Raw genomic sequence first — 23,927 nt, forward strand, 5'->3', positions numbered from 1 at the left:
GGATGGGATTTTCTTAGTTTCCTTTTTTTTATTTTTTTCCTAAATTTTGGATCATATTTCCTAATTAGTGGTTGGAAAATGCTGTAATTATTTCTATCGTTATATTAATTTTTATTTTGATTATTTTCTGATTTCATTTGTATCCCAATATTTTGGTATTACTTGAATATTATATATGTAAATTTGAAAAATATAATTTAACAAAAAAAAAGAATTTACATGCACTGCATTATAGAATACGCCTAGAAAGTTGTGTGTGTAAATTCTAATTAAAGCCAATTAGTGCTGCTAATTGTTTAAGTCCCAATTATTGGTGCTGATTGGCTTATTAATCAAGTTTTGTGCGCAATTTGGCCATGTGGCCAAATAAAATGTGCTCAACTTAAAGCGCCATTTATAGAATTTGGGGAATTTGAGCACAAACACATCTAGCAAATGGCCATTTTTGAAACTAAAAGTTGGAGGTTTTTCTGGTTTGAAAAGGCCATGTTCACTACTGGATGCCCAAAATTTGATTTAGACGTCATATCGAAAATGCCCCTCTAAATGCAAAAGCTAAAATGATTTCTTTTATTCTCCTGTGAAGCATTCAAGCAGAATGATTTGCAACATTCCATCTCTCGTATAATAATCCTTTTTAGGAAAAGTAATGAAATACCATATCTTTACAAGGTAAAACACTTAACATGAAAAAATATTGATATTTATACACATTTCGGGCAAGTCTTAGGAACATAAGAGTTGCCATACTGAGTCAGACCAAGGGTCCATCTAGTCCAGTACCCTGTTTCGAACAGTGGCCAGTCCAGGTCACAAGTACTTGGCAGAGTCCCAAAAAATAAAAGATTCCGCTATTTAGTTCTCCATTACCTCAGACAAAAACTTTGACTGTAAGCCCTCAGGAGACACAGAAATACCAACTGTATCTGAATATAACTCGCCTTAAACTACTGAGAAAGGCATGAGCTAAATCCAAATCCAGTCTTGCTGATTTTCTATCAAATAAAGATGCCACAAAAATGTTACGTAGTCGTCATCCATAACAGGCTGAGGCAGGACAAGATTAGAACTATCTGTTGTAAATGTCGTTCAGTCTGATTTACAGGAGATGTTGTTGCAAAGACTGCATCTGTTGCATTCCTGGGCAATGCCAAGTTACAAATATTCCCTTCACAGCAGGAAGTGCATATCTGTAGAAAGAAAAACAATTGTCAGATATTATATGCTGAAACATTTACAATGCTTTTTTTTCCCCCCTTTGGGCTCATGTTTCACTGTGATCATAAATGGGGTTGTTTTGGTGTGAGGGAATCAATTTTCAAGGTGTCTAAATAACACCCACTTTTTTTTATCACTAGGCACCTATTTTCAAAGCAAAGCCTATAGGTGTATTTTTACGTTGAAAAGTACAGCAGGTACAATGTAGGTGAGGTCACTAATACCTGCTTATACTAGATATGCTTTTGCTGTAAAGTGTTCAAAGTTGTTCAGATGATATCCAGTCAGCAATGTATAATTAAATCAATTCAAGTTAATTAAATAGACTGCTGTTCTAGTCAGCAGAGGATTCAAAATGTTCTCTCTTTTTATTGAATCTTATTTTTTATTTTCTTTTTTCTATATATATGACCTCGGCGAACATCGAACATCGCTGACATCACTGAGGTCATATATATAGAAAAAAGAATATAAAAAATAAGATTCAATAAAAAAAAAGAACATTTTGAATCCTCTGCTGACTAGAACAGCAGTCTATTTAAGTAATCGACTTGAATTGATTTAAATATACATTGCTGACTGGATATCATCTGAACAACTTTGAACTATTTGATTTTTGATATCTATAGTATTTTTCAATTTAGCCAGAGTTTTGAGTATTTGCTGTAAAGTGTGCATAAAGAATTGGAAGTGGATTGGATTTATTGACTTGATATACTGCTCATTACATAAGTTTTAAAGCGGTTTACAAAAAAACAAATCTACAGAAAAAAATACAAAACCTATAACATACAAATTAAAAAAAAAATTACTACTATTATTAGCAAAGAAATTCCAAGCAAGAAATCAAAATGACCAATGTAACAGTCAACATCTAATTAAAAGTTGGTTTCAAAAAGCCAGATTTTCAAAACTTTCCGAAACCCAAGATAGCTGGTCATATTACCAACAGTAACAGGAAGTGAATTCCACAGTTGAGGTCCCACACAACTAAAAGCTTTCTTTCTAGTAAAAGTCAGCTTTATCACTTGAAGTGAAGGAAGTTGCAATAAACTTTGCAGTGATGAACGAAGGAAAAAATTACTGATGATCATGCTGAACATGAATATCTAAAAGATACTTTGGAGAATGCAAGAAAGAAATTTGAAAATAACATATAAAATTTTGAAAGCAAGCCTAGCCGAAACAGGCAGCCAGTGCAAATCCTTTAGGATTGGTGATATATGGTCAGTTCTTCCCCCTCCCCCACACAACCCCCAACTACTAGATGTGCAGCAGTATTTTGTACAAGCTGTAACCTTCTTTGACTAGTCAAAGTCAAACCCTGGTACAAGGAATTACAATAATCAATTCTACAATGCATGGACTAGTTTGATCAAACTAAACCGAGTCAAGAGGGGATTAAGCCGTCAAAGCTGCCTCACTTGAAAATAACAAGTCATAACAATCAAATGCAAACTGTGCATTAGTTAAAGGGAATGTACTGTTAAAAAAGAAACTGGAAAATCTGAAGAAAGCTTCACATTTTAATGCAAGATTTATTATATGTGCTATAACTGAGAGACGTATCCTCACTCTTAAACAGAGGGTGTTTTTATTATAATACATTCTAGACTCTTCTACCAAGAGCAAAGGCTATCAGTGATGCTACTTGTAATGACAGGTTCAAATGTCCTTAGAGTGGTACAGAGCTGAATTGGAAAATCAAATGACTTGGGTAAGTAGAAGATTCCAGATTATACACACAAACATACTCCTGGGAATTTAGTAAAACATCTTATGTAAAAATGTCTCCAGAGAGTTAGCACTGAAAATATCCCAGTACTGTCAATGGGAAAAAGGTTGGTGTAATCTATTTTTTTCCAAGGGGTAAAAGTGAAGCAAAACTTTAATAAATTCTTCCTCCAGTGTGCTGAGTTGCATGCAGTGAGCATAGCTCATGGTGATGAGGGTAAAAATATACTACATTTCTCCTACCTTGTGTCCTTCGTGTTTAGTTTCTTTGCACCCAATAGACAAACATCTCTCCAGAGGGACACAGTATTTAGTAACAGATATGCTCTCTCCTCTGGTGTCCATGATGTGTTGTGTGTAACAATACCTGGTTTCTGCCAAGAAAAGAGATTTTTGTTTACTAAAACACACTCAAAACTATTTGTTTTATCGTATTATGAATGAATTGCTGATACTTGGAACAGAGTTGACGAACAGCAAATGGGAATTCTGTAAACTTCACCAATGAAAGCTGGTGCAAAGATCAACATAACAGGGCAAGTCCTCCTTTAACTGTGTCTTTAGCATTTCCTTAATAGTGATTTAATAGTTTAAAAGACTTGATATACCACACAATTTTGTCAGGCAAGTCAGAGTGGTTTACAATAAAACTCAGTATGAAAAGAACACTGTAAAAACAGGAAAGAACTCAACAGACACCATCCAAAACAGTACTAACACACTTCCATCCTCGCAACAACTATAGGCTGACCACCACTCGGGCACAATCAGGTAATTAATCCCAAAATTTAGAGAAAAGAATAAGTTTTCAATTTCACCTTAAATTGTTTATAGAAGCATTCCTTCTGAACTCCTAATGGTAATTGATTTCACAGGAGAGGGGCATACCAAAAAAAAATCCACTCCCCCTAGCGGAAACCAAACAGGCTTGGGCCTGAGACAGGAGTACCAACAATGCAGTATCCCTAGATCTCAATGCCCTAGGGGGAGCATAAGGCCGAAGTATCTCAGACAGAGAAGTAGGCTTCCCAGTGAATAAAGTATGATGCACCATAGATAATACTTTGAACCCAGGCCTAAAGTCAACTAGAAGCCAGTGATACTTTATATATACGGGGGGTCACATGATCCCTCTTCATCAAACCTCCCAGAAGTCTAATACCAGCATTTTGGACTCTACGCAAACGTCTTAATACATGATGGGCCACACCCATAAAAACACTACCATAGTCCAGCTTAGATACCAACAAAGCAAAATACATGCAGTATCCCCTCAAAGGAAAGATGCATGGCTCTCAACAACCTCAAAGAATAAAACCCCGAGTGAACCACCCTTGCCACATGTTGCTGGAAGCGCAATCTAGAATCAATCCACACTCCCAAATACCGTCACAGTCGAACAGTTTCCCTCCATTGAATAAAATCCTTTCATTACTTCAAATGAACACAGAACCTAAAACATATCTATGAATGCACTGGTCTTCCATGATCTCAGTCACCTTTTTCTTTCAGACAGACGTGTAGCTGGTGTACTGTGCCAACATTTCCAAACTTCACTTGGCAAATAGTAATACTAAGCTTGCATGCATTCCATTTTTGTTTACTTGCAGTTACAATCTTTAACATCTTTTAAGCTGCCAATTATTTTACAAATATACTGGATTTGAAGGTTCATATAGACTATGTTATCATAAATGTAAACCAATGGGATTCTGTTCTATATGGTGCAATTTGTGACAATATTCTGGAGACGGTTGCAAGTAGAATTGCAGAAAAGCAACTTAATGAATCTCAATTACAGCATATTATAGTAAAATATTGTTGCTCACCTGTAACAGGTGGGTTTTTTTTGTGGACAGCAGGGTTGATTGGGCACACAAGTGGGGGCACATCCCAGGGTTAGAACAGCTCTCCCACTAAGTTGCATCTTAAAGTAGTTCTCTGAACTCATCCCAAGCTTTTATCAAAATTGGTAATGCTTTTGCATGTTTTCAAGGAAATAGTACTTCCCACTTGCTGCCCAAAGCTTCTTAAGAATTGCACTCTCTGTGGCTACAAAGTTGAGAATTGTGCACTAAGTTGAGTGGAGGAGTGGAAAGTTGAGTGGAGGAGTGGTCTAGTGGTTAGGGTGGTGGACTTTGGTCCTGAAGAACTGAGTTTGATTCCTGGCACAGGCAGCTCCTTGTGACTCTGGGCAAGTCACTTAACCCTCCATTGCCCCATGTAAGCCTCATTGAGCCTGCCATGAGTGGGAAAGCGCAGGGTACAAATGTAACAAAAAAAATAAACTATGTACAAAACAGTGAAGTGATACCTTCCTTTTGATTAGCTCTTGATTTGGAAACTGATAGGCATGACAATCAAATTTCAGGGAACAGGAATTCCATGTCTCAGTTCACTCATTTACCAAACCCATTTTCCCACTCCCTGCTCCCATCTGGGCAAATCTTTTGAGAATTATCCTTAAAGGTTCAGATCCTTTCACCAACTGGCAAGCCACTGTTTCATGACATCCCTTATTATGTAGCGTTTCTGACCTCTGTCCCTACCGAAATCAGAACCAAGGAAATTGTCTTTTCTGACTTTCCAAGCACATTTAAAAAGAATTCTAAATTGCATTTTGATTCCCACATGTGAAATGCTAGGGGATCTGGCAGTCACCTGCACACCATGGTAAATGGACAAACAATTTTTCTTTGGCCCTAGTTCTGCATTTCTTACTTTTGCAGTCCTCACTGTCTGGGTTATCATCTGGTTAATGGTCTAAATATGACCACTAACCAGATAAGACCTACTTATTTGGGCAAGCTTATCCTAAAGATCCAGTCCTGCATCCGTGATTCCTGGACCACAAATCCTATAAAGATTTTGTGAACTCAATTACTTTATCTTACCCCTGTAACTTTACGCCATCCATATCACTTTCACTTTATTGTACTTTACTGTTTGTTTCCTAAATGTTGTAAGCACCTCACCAACCCACTCAATTATGAAAGCTCACCTTATACAACTATCCTAATCACTCCCTTCCTTCTTCCCTCTTCCCTTCCTTGATCTTTACTCATTACTAATTGTATCTGATATCTTGTTACGATAATGTCAACAAATCTATGTAAGCCACATTGAGCCTACAAATAGGTGGGGGAATGTGGGATACAAATGCAATAAAATAAATAAATAAATAAATAAAAATAAGCCACATTGAGCCTGCCAGTGGTGGGAAAATGTGGGGTATAAATGATATAAAATAAATAAATAAAATAAACTCTGTCCACTAACAACCCTGGCATCAATCTCGCTACCGCAAAACATTCAGAAATCACAGCAATATCAGACTTGATTATGTTTAATTTGGAAGCTTTGTATAAATTTATCGCAGGCATTTACACCAGGTTTTCAGTGGCGTAAATGGCCATGCCTAGACGTACATGCATTCTCCTGGCCTATGCACTATTCTAAAAACCACGTCTTACTGTAGACATGATTTACAGAATAGCGCTACATGCATTATTCCAACATGCTTATATTTTGGACGCCATACACTGAATCTAGATCTAAGGGCTGGATTCAGTAAATGACACTGAAAAAATAGGTACTGGGAAAAATCAGCACTCAGAACTAATGAAGGGTGCTCTAGGATGATTGCCCTTTACAGAATAGTGCCCGCTTGCCCAACTTTGCACTTGAGGCCTTATGCCAGCTGAAACCTGGAGTTATGGAGTTTTTCTGACCAATGATGTTATTCCTTGTGGAAGATCTGGATAAATTTCATTTTATGGAGCTCCACTGTTACGGTCTCACTGAGGTCTTTTCTATATATTTTTGCCTTTTTCTCTTGTTCTGATATTGCTGTGATTTCTGAATGTTTTGTGGTGAAGAGATTAACTGGATAGTGCCATTGTGGTCTCCTCGGATTTTCAGCACACTATCAAGTTACGTGCAGCTGAAAATCTGGGGATCTACCTGGTTGGTGGGTGATAACTAGGAAGGAGCCTCCCCTGCCTGGTTCTCAGCCCCTAAATGTCTCCATTTTAGAATTAGTGACCACACGGTCAGCAAATAAAAGTAAAAGCATCATATATTTAATCTCAGTCTCTAGCCATCAGGCGCCAAGGACTTAAATATCAGAGATCCTTAGGGTCAAAAGGGAAACAGAATTGTAAAACTGTCAGTTACAGTTTAATAAGTGATTGGAACTAAATCAATAAAGGCATTATAAAATAAGCATGCAATCAGCAGTGTTATAACATGAAGCTCACATAGGGGTAGATTCTATAGAAGTTGCTAAATATGAGGTGCCAGAAAACAGAGTGCTACACTAGTATTCTATAAGGGCCAAGGTGTGTGCCAAACTGTTATACAATACTAGCGCAAGTCCGCAGTTATGCGCCAAACTTTAGGCGCGACCACTTTATACCATGTCTATGTCTGGTGTAAATGGTAGCACTTAAATGCGGCAGTTGGGTGCATAACGTATGGGCAAGAATAGTTGGAACACTCCCGACACGTCCATGCCTCTCCCAAGTTAACACCCCCTTTGGATTTGAGCACAAGAGGGGTTAGGCGTGCTGTTTATAGAATAGGACCATAAGACTGTTATGTGTTGAAGGGCAAATTAGCACCAGTCAGTGCTTGTTAATGCAAATTAAACATAGAAACAAAGAAAAATGTAGGCAGATAAAGACCATATGGCCTATCCAGTCTGCCCATCCATGCCATCTACTCTCCCTAACTCACCTTTAGAGATCCTATGTATTTGTCCCAAGCTCCCTTGAATTCAGATACTGGTTAAGTCTCCACCATTTTCACCATGAGGCCGTTCCACAAATTCACCACCCTTGCAGTGAAGAAACATTTCCTCAGGTTACTTCTGAGTCGTTCCCCTTTCACCTTCATCCTATGCCCCCTCGTTCCAGTGCTTCTTTTTAATTGAAAGAGACTTGCCTCCTGTGCATTTATGCCACATAGGTATTTAAGGCGTGAGATGAACCAGGGCCACCGAGAGGGGGGAACAGAGGAGACAAAATTCCCCAGGCCCGGACCTCCAGGGGGGGCCCGGCGCCACAGTCCCACCCGCCTGCCCGCAGCTCCATCATCTGACCGTCTGCCACCGGGCCCCCTGCATTGAACTCACAGCACCTCACCTTCAAAGGCGCAACAAGCAGTGGCAGATCGCCTGCCTTCGGCCCTCCTTCCCTCCCCCTGTGTCCCGCCCTCGTCTGACGTAACTTCCGCAAGGGCGGGACACAGGGAGGGAAGGAGGGCCGAAGGCAGGCGATCTGCCGCTGCTTGCTGCACCTTCGGAGGTGAGGTGCTGTGAGTTCAATGCAGAGTGCCGGGCCAGGCCGGGCCCGGTGGGGGGGGGGGGGGGGAACGGCGGTGGCGACCTCGTGGGGGGGAGGGGGAGTGGCGGCAACTTCATGGGGGGGAGTGGCGGAGAACTCGGGGGCGGCCTTGCCCCGGGCCAGCCCAGTCTCTCAGCGGGGTCCTGGGATGAACCATGCATTAAATACCTACGTGGCATAAATGCACAGGAGGTGAGTTTGTCTCAGTTGTATCCTGCAAATGACAAGATGGATTCAGATAGGCTGGAGTGGGTTTTGACGGCCACTCCAGCAGTTAAAACACAAGGACAGAGCCGGGCGGACTTCTACGGTCTATGTCCCAGAAACAACAAAGAATGACCATGATCAAGAACATATATCACGTTCACTGCTGATTTAATCTTGAATTGATAATGAATGTGACTGCTGGGCAGACTGGATGGACCATTCAGGTCTTTATCTGCCGTCACTTACTATGTTATCATATCTCCCCTCTCCCGCCTTTCTTCCCAAGTATACATATTGAGATCTTTAAGTCTGTCCCCATATGCTTTATATACCAACACTCACAGCTATGTGGAATTTCAAACATTTATTATTATTATTATTATTATTATTATCAAATACATAAAATTATTCTCCTACTGTCATACAACTACTCAAACACATTCCACTCTCACCATTCATACATCATTCCACAACCTTCCATACATCAAACATCAAATTTAACCAACAAATATTATAACAACACTAAAACTATTCATATCATTATAGACACAACTGGCAGAAGACTACAAAGAAGCTTGTATTCTGTTAAGAGCAGTTTGTCCAGCAATTGCCCAACATGCAGAAATATGCTCACTGGAATATATTCAGTGCATTACCACTCCCTTTTGTAAGTCTATACTCTTGTAAACAGTCAGGTGATTTTCAAAACTCCCACTGTCGGTATCACAAACTTCCTGCGCTATATCCCACGCATGGGGCTATATCAATTCACCACTTCGCTGGAACATATTCTATAACTGCCAGCAGCGTGTCTCCAAGAAGTCGCTATTGCACTTGTAAATCCATACGATTCTTCAAACTATCATGTTGTCCAATGCACCCATATCTCCGCTATGATCCATATGCTTTATGACAAAGACCATTGATCGTTTGTTCATTATCACCAATTATTTGCAAATGTAGTGCCAATTATTTATGTTATGCGCATAACTTGTCCTACAACTGTGCACCCAATTGCGTGCTAACTTTGGGGGATTAGTTGCTTCCTTGTATTAGTCTAGCCTCTAGCATATACTGCTATGGCTTCACATTAAAGCTAAGCACCAACACCAAGCATCACTGGGATAAACCTGCAGATCACATTTCACAATTGATTTTACTATTTACATCAAGTCCCATTGTGCAAAGTATATTCCCATAGACACAAAATGTGAAAAACCCTTCAGTACATTTATCCCTGTGCAACAGAAGACCATGGGAATCTGAGCCAAAAGTTACAAACCTCCAATTTGTTAACCTTGGAAAAACATAACTTTTCTTCTTCTCCTTCTGGTGAAAACTGACCAACAGCAAATTCCGCAGACTGGAATTCTCTTATTTGGGACCATTTAACACAGACAATTGAAGGAAAAGGTCACATAAATGTCAGGCAGGAGCAGGACCCAAAATCTTATAAGCACACTGAAAATGAGGAGATAATAATCAGGAAACCTTGGAAGGAGCAGGGAGCTAGCTACCAAGATCTACACTTTCCCAGCCCTGAAGCAAGAAACCAGAATCTGAGACAGATTGCTGGGCTTTGACAGGGCAATGGTGTATTCTGACTTTCCCAGCACAGTTAAACAACAATTTCAAAACAAGATGCACTTTGATTTCGAAATATGAACTGCCTGCGGGAAGGGGGGGGGGGGACAAAAATATCTCTGTGCTCTCCAGAATTCTAGAGAAAAAGTATCCTGTTATAAAATGTGCATTGTGCTGAAGATACAAGTGTATTTGGCAATGTAGACAGTAGAAAGAAGTATTTTAGAAATGTTAATACTGGAACTGTAGTGAATAGCATATCTTACTATTTGGCCGGATACAAATAATGAAATGGGCATTGAGCGTTAACATAACAAGAAGAAATATGAAATCAGAGATCAAGTGTTTATTTCCATAGGATCTAGCACAATAGAGACCTAGATTATTCATATTCGAATTTAAATCACTATTCAGCCAAATACGAATAATGTATTTCGGGCACTATTTGGGGCCGAATCAAATCAAATACGAATACTTGGTACAGCCCTAGTCAATACACACACCCAATCAGTATTTGTTTCCCAAATCCTGTATTTTGTAAATAGATGCTTAGCATTCTGTAGCAAACTACAAACAAAGCAAAATGACTAATGTAAGCTTGACTGACTGCACTAATTTGCACATGCACTATCACCAGAATCAGGCCTGGATATCTTCACTGATGTGCTAAGGCAGAATAAAAAAAACCTGGTGAAGCCCAAGATCCTTCTTTAGTACAGTGGAGTCCCGATTATACGACCAATAGTACTGACGGGTGGTTGGATAAATGAGAAAACAAAAATGGCAGATGCACGATGAAAGAAAAACAAATTGAATGGAAGTCCAGTATAAGTTTGAAACATTTGCCTAGTCTTTGTTCGCATTTTTGATCAAGTGAAAGAACTACTTTTTTTTTTTAACCTTTGCACTTGACATGCCACAGTTTTTATGATATCAATTGCTAGCACAGATGAATAAACCATTCATTCTTCTGCTGTAAAAGGACAGACTGAGACAGACAAAAAGAACTCCGCATGCATCTCAATGTCGACAGCTCACATAGGTATGTTACATCTCAATAATGACATGTCACATGGTATGTTAGATAAACTGGAATGGTGAAAACACAAGAGAGGCAGTTGTGATCCACAGACTATTCACTGGAAGGAGTGTCATGGCTGGTGTCAGCATTCTTTGCATTCCCTAAAGGGAAGTGTGATTTTAAATTCTCCTTTGGTCACTGCCCCTGAAGCAGTCTGCCACTGGCAAAACGAGGCCACATTGGGCAATTTTAATATAAGTATACTTTAACTTATTCAGTCCATTATTGTTCTTTGGATAAACCGGAATGCCAGGCAACAGAGATTTAGATAATCGGGATTCTACCATAATGATATCAAGGGTTCTCTGAAGCTAGAGAATCATAGTAAAAACACACAGTGTAATATGTACTGTAAATAAATTTAAGATGTGTCTCGCCATTACAAGAATGTGTGTAGGCTGATGGTTAAGAGTAGCAGGCTGAGAACCAGGGAAACCTGGTTCAAATCCTATTGCAGCTCCTTGAAATCTTGGTCAAGTCTCTTAACCCTCCATTGCCTCCGGTACAAACTTAAATTGTGAGCCCTCTAGGGACAGGGAAACACCTAGTGTTCCTGAATCTAACTCACCTCCAGCTACTACTGAAAAAGGTGTGCACAAAATCCCAAATCCCTTCCTTTTTCATTCCTTTTGCCAAAACTAAGACACGTTTGCCTTTGGGTTTGCATTTAGTTTAGTCCAAAGACAAAAGACAGTTGGTTGCAATCAGTTATACTGTAATAGTTAGAATAACAGCCTTGGCATGAAAGAAATTGAGGCTCTCAGGTAACCAAGACTGGAAGGAACGTCCAAGAGGTATGAGTGGTAACAGCAACAGTGAGACAGCACACGATTATTAAATCAAATTCTGTGTGCAATAAAATTTGAAGAGATGAGATGAGGCACAGGGAAGCTTGCTAATAAAATCAAAGTAGTAGTCTAATGGAAGTTCTTGGCAGGCAAACAGTACATTTGAGAAATCAGTTCTTGAAAGTACAGTAGTAGGAACTACCATGGCTATTTTTTGGTACAAATTTCTATGAGACCTGTGAGGTATTTTAGAAGAAGAATGCAAATTTGTTATCTAAAAGGCAGATTCAATGGATAATCAGCCCAGTTCATGATAACTGTTAACCTTTCCAAATTCCTCAGATTTGCATTGGTCATTGCTGACATCACCTGGTTAGGAAACGCATCATGTCCGGTAAAACTCACCTCTTGGGCAGTAGACATCTGGAGCCCAACGATTGCATTCATAGTTGTCTACTGCTCTTTCACATGTGAAACATTTAAATCCACCAGGATATGGTGTAGCTACAAAAAAAAACACAAAACAAAACAAACATGATAATTGGAATTCATGGGAAACCAGTGCCATCTTTAATTAAGGCAGCATTGTCTTCTTTGGGTGTCTTTTTATAAGGTAACTAATCTAAACTTATGTGTTTCAAGTTTTCCTAGGTGTAATCTAACAGTGTCACTGATGGGCCAAAATATTCCTAATTTTGGTATTTACTAAACACAGAGATTACAGGTTAATGAAATAAACAGCCAGGTGTTCTCTTAGGCTTCCGCAGAAGGCAGTTTCTGCCAAAAGTTAAATTTGTGACTTTCCTGCTAAAATTCAAATTTGTGACCAATGGATTTTCCTGCCTCAATTTTCCAATGAAATCTCCCACCTTCCTGAGGAAACTACCCAGGTTTGAGAACTCATTATGGGCTAGATTGAGTAAATAGTACAGGGTTTGGCAGAGAATCACCACCAGCAGCATTTACTAGTGTTGCTCCTGATTGGGAATGTTTGTGAGGTCATAAAAGAACAGTAGCTTCTTGCACCTGTCCTTGTGAGGTCATAAAAGGACCGCAGCCTCTTTTACCTCTCCTTGTGAGGTCATAAAAGAACTGTAGCCTCTTGTACCTGTCCTATAGATTCTTATTCACTGATGCCTTTCTATTTTGTGTATAGTCGAGTCATAACAAATGTGTCTGTTTTTCTTAAAATTGTACTGATGTGTTATCTTGCCATTTATTTGGTACCCTTTCCCAGGATCAAATGTAGTTCACTGTATGTAGCTACTAACAACAGTATGTAAGAAATTTGAGCAGAGGAGGAAGTAAATCACAAAAGGATTTAGTGAAAGGCTAAATCAAACAGACAAATTTTGAGTTTGGCTTTGAAAGCACATTGAATGATCATTAATATCTATGGGAGGCTATTACAAAGAAAGGGATGAGGAAAAAAATCATATCAAAATAAGAAGCCTAGGATATCAAGATGTGTACAATTGGAGAATCATCAAAGGTCTGATGGAATATTGAAATTCAAGATAGTGGACAGAGCCAGAGGAATGCTATGGTGCCTATGGAAAGGAATAACAAGTAGAAAAATGGAGGTGACAATGCCTCTGTAGAGGCCGTGGTGAGACCTCACCTAAAATATTAAATCCAGTTCTGGAAGCCATAACTCTCAAAGTAGAAGTGGTCTAGAGAACTGTGACTAAAATGGTGGACGGTCTATGCCGAAAGCCCTATGAGATAAGGCTTAAGAACTTAAATATGTATACCCTAGAGGAGTGCAGGAACAAAGGTAATATGATAAAAGGCATTCAAATGCCTCAACAGTATAAATAATGCACAAGAAGCTAACCTTTGAAAATGAACGTCTAGATTAGAACATGAGCTCATAGTACAAGGCTCCATCATGCAGACTCAGGAATAACATCAGAAAATACTCTTTTAAAGAAAGGGAGACGGTGAATGCATTGGTCTGAAGCTTGGGGTAAACAGAGATGGTTCTTAATTATGAAGAAGTGATACTAAAGGCAGAAATCAGGAGGTCACGTGGTGCGATGCAGGAGTGAAGACGTGGGTGAGCTGAGCTCCTGCCAGTCCCCCTCAACTAACGCAATTATCGAACGATTTGTGGGATACAACTACTTCCCCTCCTTAGCAATCAATCAGGTGAAGCTTTTGCCCTGAAGTGTTGAAAAATCGGAGCGAAACAACACAAGATGACTGCAAAATTACAGAAGAAAGAGAAAGATAAAAGTAAGATCGCGGAACCTAAAATGGCGGCCGACCAACCATCACCGAGCTCGAGTGTATGCTCAGCATGGACTGCTGAAATCACCGCGGAAGTCACAGCGGCTGTAGAGGCTGCTCTAGACAAAAAGCTGCAAGCAATTTTTGATCGAGCAGAGGCGGCACACGAGAGACTGGACGGGTTTCACTTAGATTTGGATCACATGCAACAACGCATCAGCGACATAGAGGACCGCATGGTAGAGTCTGAACAACCGGCGGAGGCCCTACAGAAATGAGTTGTGGAATTGGAAAGTAAGCTGGACGATCTAGAAAACAGATCGAGGCGCAACAATTTACGCTTAATTGGACTGACAGAACAAATCAAAGAGACTGAATTGGGTGCCTTTTTGGAGAATTGGCTCCCACGAGCACTACAATTAAATAACTTACCGGGACCGCTGAGGGTTGAGCGAGCACACCGGTTGGGCCCGAAGCGGCCAGGAGCAACACGTCCACGTGCGGTGATCCTAAAAATATTACACTATGGACACAAGCAAGCAATTTTACATGCAATCCGATCAGGAGGAGAATTGAAACATGAGGGTCAGAAAATCCTTTGTTTCCAAGATTATTCGGCGCGAGTGGCGGCAGCTCGGAAGGAGTTCGCGCCAATATGTGCGGCGCTACATCGGAAAAAAATTCGCTTTGCTCTGATTTACCCTGCAAAGCTGAAAATCCAACATGAGGGCGCGGAAAACTATTTTGCTGAGGCGGCAGCTGCCCGGGAATTTCTGGATGGACTGCCGCAGGAGGAAGCTACTTGAGGCGGGGGAACAATGAGATGGTATGAATGAGCTCTGAGGTGAAAAGGCAAAGAAAGACATGCCGTCAAACTATATAAACTATTTTGGATTAAGGGTACGGACTTACATAGTGTGCTTGAGGAGTGAAAGATCATACAAATGTACAAGTAATAAGGTTTGATTGACGAGATGTGCCTGGCTGAATGAGGGGGGCATAAATAAATAGAGGGGAGGGGGAGAGATGTATTCATTGATATTGTTTGCATAAACATGATAGAATGATAAGATCACTGCTGTGGGGTCTGGGGGCACCTTTACGTGACGGGTTCTATTAGAGAACTCCAGGAAGTGGGCATGGGGAGGGGGGGAGAGGGAGGAGAGGGGAAGGGTTTAGGGAGGGCTAGGGAGGGAAGGGCAGAAGGGAAGGGGGAGAAGAGGGAGGGTGGGAGACACAATAAGGTCAGGATTTGGAAAGAATCATATTTAAGTAGAGGGATTAGACTGTCACAAGGGAAGACCCGGGAGAGAGGTAAGCTGGGATACCTCTCTCTTGTAAACAGGAGACAATCTGCAGGGGATCTTGATAGCGGAGAGGCTTAAGGAAGAACCCTGGTAAAAATTGTTTCTTGGAATGTGGGAGGGGTGAACTCCCCCATTAAACGCTCTAAGATCCTACAGACATTGAACAGACACAAAGCGCAAATAGCCCTGTTGCAGGAAACACACCTAAATACATTAGAGCATGGGAAGTTATGTCGGTGGTGGGTTGGTGAGGTGGTGAGTAGTCCAGCAATGAACAAGAAAGCAGGGGTGGCTATTCTGATACGCAAAGGTCTGCAATGTGTGTTGAACAGTAGGATTATTGATTCACAGGGCCGCTATATAATTCAGCATATCACACTGCAAAATAAACCACTTCTGTTGGTCAATGTATACGCCCCTAATCAATATGCTAAAAAATTTTTCCAGACTCTTGCCAGACAGGTGCAGAGTTTTGAACAAACTCCAATAATCATGGGAGGTGACTTTAATATGGTTTTTGATCCGTGGCTGGACAGCACAGGTCCCTCAAGAGTTAAACCGGTGAATTACAATAGAGGAGTGCCATGGGTATGTTCCTGTTTGGAATTGGTGGATGCTTGGAGATTACTTCACCCAGGAGAACGGGATTATACTCATTTATCTAGGGCCCATGGGACACAGTCTCGGATAGATTATTTGTTAACTTCTCAGAACATAGCGACATATCTAACACAGGCGGAGATAGGTCCCACACAAGTATCAGACCACGCCATGATTTGGATTACACTAGACTGGGGTATTGACCAAAAACGCCCGTTTTGCTGGAGATTCCCGAGGGCATTATACCATGACACAACATTTCACTCTTTTATACGGGAGAAGTGGAAGGACTATGCGGAACTAAATAGGGAAAGCTATCAGCAGGACCCAATACTTTTCTGGGAAGCAGCCAAAGCTGTATTGCGGGGACATATTATTTCATACTCGGTCCATAAAAAGAAAGCTAGAGAAGCTGAAATGCTGCGACTGGAGGCAAGGGTGCGGAGACTTAGACAAATTTATGGGCAGACACATTCCGCTACACACAGGAAATTGTATATGGAGACACAAATGGAGTTAAATCAATTGATACACACTCGCACGCAGCAGTCTCAAATATATTATAAGTACCAGCTGTACAAGCATGCTAACAAGCAGGGAAAATTGTTGGCGCGGTTGGTTCATCAAGTAGGGGGCAGAAGATGGGTGACACAAATCCGAGACACACAGGGAAAGAGCCAACATACGAACACAGACATTAATAAGGTTTTTGAAACTTTTTACACCCAATTGTATGCTCCTCCCCCGGAGGAGGGTTTAGAGGCGAAAGCATACTTAGAAGGACAAAAGCTTCCACAGCTTACCAGACAGCAACAGGAGATCTTGGAAGCGGATATTACTGAAGACGAAGTCAGTTGGAACATAAGAGCTAGTTCCCTATATAAATCACCTGGGGTAGATGGATTTACAGCAGAGTGGTATAAAATCCTAGTGGAGGATATTGCACCTTGTATGGCCCAGGTATTCAATTCCCATGTGCACAGAGGAGAAATGCCGAGTTCATTGAGGACGGCGCAGATAATTGTGTTACTAAAGCCAGGAAAAGACCCGAGCCGAGCAGAATCTTATAGGCCTATATCTTTATTATCATTTGAGGCTAAATTACTTGCAAAGATCTTAGCTAATAGACTGGCTAGGTTTCTTCCGCAATTGGTATTAGACCCGCAGGTGGGATTTATACGAGAACGTTCAGTGGCAAAGAACTTGAGAAAAATACTGCTAGCATTGGAACAGGCAAAGTATGGGAATACCCCCTCACTACTTATCAGCTTTGATGCGCATAAAGCGTTTGATAGAGTGAGGTGGGACTTCATGTTTGCAGTCTTGGAGACTTACGGAATAGGAGGTTTTTTTTAAGAGGGCCATACACACAATATATAAGAACCCAGTGGCAGAGGTGTTGGTGAATGGAGAGACTTCCTGCCAGTTTCCTATAGCTAGAGGAACACGACAGGGATGCCCCCTCTCACCTTTATTGTTTGTATTGGTGTTAGACCCTTTAATCCGGGACATCACAGGCATTGAGACTGTGCGGGGGGTCTGTCTAGGCACCGAGCAATTTAAAATTTCTGCCTTTGCGGATGATCTCTTGGTCATCCTTCAGAGCCCAAAGGAGTCGCTGCCAGCTCTTTTGGAAATATTTAAAGAATATGGGGATTTCTCAGGATTTTGTCTAAATTTAGATAAATCTGAAGTACAATCATTGTGGATGTCAGAGGAAGAGTGGACACAATTACAATGTCCTTTTAGGAGAACGGACCGCTCGTTTCTGTACCTTGGAGTGCAGTTGCCAGGAGATCCAATACACCTATATCAGCTAAATGTGTCTCGATTATTTGCACACACGAAACAAATGCTAGAGAAGTGGGATAATTTGCCAATATCACTATCTGGGAGGATTTCGTTGTTCAATATGATACTTTTCCCAAGGTGGCTTTACTGCTTCCAGATTTTGCCAATCTATCTGACTAAAAGGGATTGGAAAAAGTTGATGGGCCTGCTTTCCAAATTTTTCTGGCATAAAAGGCGACCACAGATAGGCTGGCAAAATATGATGGATCCATGGGATAGAGGGGGACTCGGGGTCTTGGATTTACGGCAATATAATAAAGCATGTTTACTAAGACATATAGGGGATTGGATGTTAGGAACCTCATATTATACTCCGAGGGAAATGGAAGAGGACTGGGTCCATCCCTTGAAACTACAATTTGTTTTGTAGGCACAGTTAACCACATTGCCAGCGCACCTACGTAGAAATATAGTGATCAGTCCCCTTAGAATGGTATGGAAAGAACTGAGTCGGTCATGGTTATTTGATGAACACCAGAGCAGACTTTTACCTATAACAGGGAATGGAGAGTTTCTACCAGGTATAGAAAGTCCAAGATTCAAACGATGGGCACAAAAAGGGATAACCCTCTTACAAGACATAGTGGACTCTGAGGGGAATATCATAAATCTGGATTCTCTGGGAATGGGAGATTTAATGTGGATGGACAAATTTGCATACCATCAGATTTCACATTACATTGCCAGTATCCCACATCAATCACTTGTTATAGACGTGCTTACCATGCTAGAAAACCTTTTTGAAATGCCCAATGAGGAGGCAATCTCTATCTCACTACTACATAAAAGGCTAATGCAAAAGACTACACAGAGAACGCTAGCGCACCTGGTGGGGAAGTGGTCAGAGGATTTACAAAAGGAAATCACTACACAAAGATTATTGAGAAGCATGAGACAGATACCAAACAGAATAAGCAACGCGGACCTTAGGGAATGTCAGGGCAGAGTGCTGTTCCGAGCATATACCTCCAAGTTTCGATTATATAAAATGGGAGGGGTGGACTCACCACAATGTGACAAGTGCGGAGGGCCACAATGCACATACTTTCATGCCATGTGGGACTGCCCAGAGATAAAGCGCTTTTGGATACGGGTGGGTACTTTTATGGGAAACATATTGAATAAACACATACCACTGAGACCAGAGAGTGTGTTGTTGGGGGAGGAAGCTCTGGGGGATTCAGGTGCTGTCTATCCTAATTTACTGTTGTATAGAGCATTTCTAATAGGTAAAAAATGTATCCTGGCCAATTGGGTTCAAAAAGAGGCTCCCACATATTGGCAGTGGCGCAATAGAGTCCATGCGTTATTGCTAATGGAGCTGCGAGATGTGCAATGGAAAGTTAAGAGACAAAAGGAGTTTTACTTAATAAGGAAATGTTATATACAAATTTTGGCCCCAAGAGCACGCAGTGCAGTCCTCAACCAATTAGGGGGCCTGTGATAGAGGGTATCTTATTACATCTGGTGACAGTCACACCTACCTTTTAGAGAACTGACCTTGGGATAGGGGGGGAAGGGGAGGGGAGAGGGGTAGGGGGAGGGAAGGGAGGGGTTATGGGAGAGAGGGGGAAGAAATTGACAAGTTTAAGACTCTTGGAAGATGGATAACAGTAGAAGTGAGAATTCTCGTTTATTTGTTGAAGAGGAGTTAATAATATTAGTAGAAGACGGCTCATTGAGCCTATGGAAGTAGTTGGGGGCAGGACTGTGTGGTATTTACCATCAATACTTTGCAGTATTAATGTTTTGGTGATGGGAAACAGTCTGAGGAACCAATGTACTTGGAGAAATGACATTGTTGTGACTGAAGGAAAAAATGAACATGTTACACAACTTTAAGATTGTAATGTTTTATTGATTGTTCAATAAAAAACTGTTTAAATCTAAAGGCAGAAATCAACAGATGTCTTCAAAACTGCACCAGGAAGTAAATGAACCAGATTAATGGACCACATCATCAGCCCACACATTAGCGGCCTTATGCTCTTGGGGAACCGAGTAATGTAGCAGGTTAGTTGACTTCCATGGAAAACTAAGCTGCAGTAAAATACCATATTTTACCACAGCTTAATAACTCCCCCCCACCACCACCCGATGATCCTTTTTTGAGGCATTAAAATCTTCTCCCAATTTTGTTTTGATGCATTATTTGCATGAACTACATTATGAGCTGAATTGCACCAGCTGATTACAGCTAAAGTATCATATTATTAGATCATATTACCTACAGCTATACCGGGGTTTTTTTTCCCCCAAGCTTTGAAGAAATGATCACTCTGTAATAATGTCTCTGAAACCGCACACTTCTTAACCTACTGAGTCATTACTGAATTATAATTTTGGTTTCCCCTACCTATGAGGTCATTCTGATACGTACAGCAGTGATGTTATAGTCTACACAGGGAAACAACGTAGTCAGGTATTTGACTGCTTTCAGTAAAAACAACCAGCTTCATACCCAGGGTGCGTACAGAGGTAAAGAGCAGTATGGTAATGTGACCTGGCAAGGAGGAAGGGAGCCCTCAATAAATACAGCCAGTCAGAGGATTTCAAGTACAAGTTTATTTAAACTCAAAAATAATGATTTCCCCAAGTCTGTTCTCTCCACAGGCAGGACACTAACCATACAATCACTTCGAGCTTTGCTATAAGTCCCCGGAGTACTGTCCCTACCAGGATCCACAGGATAAATACACAGTCACTTCTTAACTTAGGCTCTTGTAGTCTCTCTCTGAAACAACTTCACAGGGTTAGCTCACTCTCTTAACTCTGAGATTTCAAGGAAACTTCTCCTGCTTCACTGAAGCCTCTACTTCTGGCACTTAGAAAGTAACAATCTCTGCTGAGGGCCATTCCTCTTCCCCAGGCTCTCCCCAGGTACTGCAGCCTACCGGAACACCCTGGGAGTCCTCTGCACTCATGGCATCCCTGATCTGTTCAACCTCAAGGCATTTAACTCCAGCCTTGTCCGAGTCCTGCCCCTCTGACTCAGCCTCAGCAGACTAGTGTCACTAATTGTAAGGTGGCTGAACTGCACCAGTGAGGGAGTGCTCTTCACTATTCCATCCACTCCTTCACAAGCAATAAGCCTAAACCTTCAAGAAATGCACAGTTTGCCTGCTTTGTTCATTCCTATAAATAATCCTCACCTGTGAAAGAGCATTATTCATGATATTTTAATGGGTCTCAGATTAGATAATGAAAACCGAGCAAGGAAGTCTTTCAGATTTCTCAATCACTGTGCTGTCCTGTGACTTGAATCTCAAATACTTCATGCCACAGCAAGTCAGCAGTTTCACTAGAATGAAAAAAAATTTGCTATCCCGAGAAAGACTGGAAGAGCTCTCTGGAAACAGGTCTTCAGCCTAATTGGGTGAACTTCCTCTGTTGTGCACTGTTAACTGATACCACAAAAGAAAAAGGGAGACACTGTGTAGGTTTGTCAGGGATGCATGGAATTTTCTTCATTGATACTTCAAAGCATTACTTGAGCAAAGTAAAGTTTCAAACAGTTGTTGCCACAGCTGTGAGCAAATCTCATCTGGCTATCGATCACACAAGTTAGTTAAATCCTAAAGACTAGGTTACATGGCATAAGACCCAAAGAGAGCATGACACCACTACATGGAAAATGCCCAAGATTTTTCTTAGTATACAAGGAGAACATTAGAACAGCACATTTGGAGGTGCGTTCTTAACACATGATGATATTTTTACTGCTGTAATAAAAGAAGTCAATGTTGATGCATTAAGTACCATCTCTAAATGTGGTTTGTGAAAAAGCTTATAAGCAATAAACTGCACTAAATATATACTCAGAATATCTCTGTCAAAATATCAAAAGATTATTTCATATCTTTTATACGAAACATATTTTTAATTTTATGCTCAGTTACTGTCTTTTTTAAATTAATAAGTTTCTTTTTTTTTTACTTATGTTGTCCTATAATATTGAAAAACATTACAGATTTCAGGCTGAGGCTCTCTCTGTGACTGGTATAAGCAAGGGGGTAACAGATACCATCAATACCTTGGTGAATTCTAGTGAAGTGTGTCTCATCCACAAGTTCTTGAATGATAGCAAATGTTATAACACTGCACAACAGAAGATCCTCAAGTGCCAAGAAATGCAGTCCAAGACCAAGAAAATGTGGCAGAAAGATACAGAAATGTGTCCCATCATTTTGGGTGCCACAAGATTGATTAAAAAGAACTTCCAAACACACCTGGATAAGTTGCCTATACATGTTGTATCTTATGGACTCCAGAAAGAAGCTCTCAGGCAAGCGTTAACAGTAAATATGAGAAACTGAGATCATACGTCACATACCTTGGCTAGGAGTGAGGTTCATTCCTGTCATGGTATGAGCAAAACTAACTCATTCTCCAAACTGCCACAACAGCAATGAGGCGCTTGGCACTGTATATCGGACTAAGCATACCAGTTAAGATTAGATGTTTGACTATGTCTTGCACCTCTACTTACCAAAACTGGAGGTAGAGGAAGAATAGTACCATAATGATGCACACGTAAGTTGGTGAGGCCCCACCTGGAGTATTGTGTTCAGTTTTGGAGGCCGTATCTTGCTAAGGATGTAAAAAGAATTTAAGCGGTGCAAAGAAAAGCTACGAGAATGGTATGGGATTTGCGTTACAAGACGTATGAGGAGAGACTTGCTGAACTAAACATGTATACTCTGGAGGAAAGGAGAAACAGGGGTGATATGATACAGACGTTCAAATATTTGAAAGGTATTAATCTGCAAACGAACCTTTTCCGGAGATTCGAAGGCGGTAGAACGAGAGGACATGAAATGAGATTGAAGGGGGGCAGACTCAAGAAAAATGTCAGGAAGTATTTTTTCACCCTAGTAGCGCTCTAGAAATGTTAAGTAGTAGTAAGTAGTAGTAGTAGTAGTAGTAGTAGTAGAGTAGTGGATGCTTGGAATGGTGGAAATGAAAACGGTAACGGAGGAAAACGGTAACAGAATTCAAATATGCATGGGATAAGCATAAAGGAATCCTGTGCAGAAGGAATGGATCCTCAGGAGCTTAGTCGAGATCGGGTGGCAGAGCTGGTGGTGGGAGACGGGACTGGTGGTTGGGAGGCGGGGATAGTGCTGGGCAGACTTATACTGTCTGTGCCAGAGCCGGTGGTGGGAGGCAGGGATACTGCTGGGCAGACTTATACGGTCTGTGCCCTGAAGAGCACAGGTACAAATCAAAGTAGGTTATACACAAAAAGTAGCACATATGAGTTATCTTGTTGGCTAGACTGAATGGACCGTGCAGGTCTTTTTCTGCCGTTATCTACTATGTTATTACACGTATGTGTCTCAATGTTCAATCTACATTCTGCTAAAGTGATTATGCTCACAACATGCTAATTCACTGCATTTTGTATTAAAATATTTTAAATGTAGTTGAAATCAGTGAGTATACTTTATTTCAAATGCAAGAACACAAGGAGTTTAGATGCAGTGCAACTGCAGTAAACTATTTGTTACTTAGTAAGAGGAAGAAAATTTCCATACAAAAGTCACTAATTAGATCTGTCCCATTAAACTGGAAGCATGTTTTTATGAAAAGGAGCATAGAAGAACTTTATGATGAACTAGGAAACTTAAGGGAACTATTTTCTGTGTTAGCACTGGGCATTATTGTACTGGTTTGAACACCCGCATTAATGGACAAGATAACACAAGATTAACAAAGTAGATGCAAAACAGGAGCAAGTAAACTAATGCATGCACTCACATCAGTGTTAATATCAAAAGTTAATATACCCCTAAGAAGTGTAGTTAAGTTTTTGTGCTAATACATTCGTAACAAGTGACATTTAACGTGAATCTGGTTTCTCTCACCTCAAAGATATTGAAGACAAGTTGTGACCAATCATTATCTAATTTGTATAATATTTTGTGTTAATACTATTTTAATAGGACTGCAGAGGTAGAGGACTCCAGAGGTTGATAGG

The 23,927-nt window shown here is 40.7% G+C and overlaps 1 protein-coding gene across 2 annotated transcripts in view; it reads right to left on the bottom strand.

Moving 5' to 3' along the window:
* Positions 1–487: 487 nt before the first annotated feature.
* The window catches only part of LYPD6 (LY6/PLAUR domain containing 6), a 95,360-nt gene continuing 71,920 nt past the window's right edge, over positions 488–23,927 (bottom strand). The window contains exons 3-5 of one of the 2 annotated variants that reach the window (XM_030210274.1): positions 12,363–12,461; positions 3,196–3,326; positions 488–1,190 (exon numbers count right to left, since the gene is read on the bottom strand). In XM_030210274.1, coding sequence (XP_030066134.1) covers positions 1,023–1,190; positions 3,196–3,326; positions 12,363–12,461 — 398 coding nt within the window. In that variant the 3' untranslated portion in view covers positions 488–1,022. The remainder of the gene's footprint in view (positions 1,191–3,195; positions 3,327–12,362; positions 12,462–23,927) is intronic. The other variant, XM_030210275.1, reaches the window with a different exon arrangement.

Source organism: Microcaecilia unicolor, chromosome 7 (assembly GCF_901765095.1).
Source record: "Microcaecilia unicolor chromosome 7, aMicUni1.1, whole genome shotgun sequence".
Lineage (NCBI taxonomy): Eukaryota > Metazoa > Chordata > Amphibia > Gymnophiona > Siphonopidae > Microcaecilia > Microcaecilia unicolor.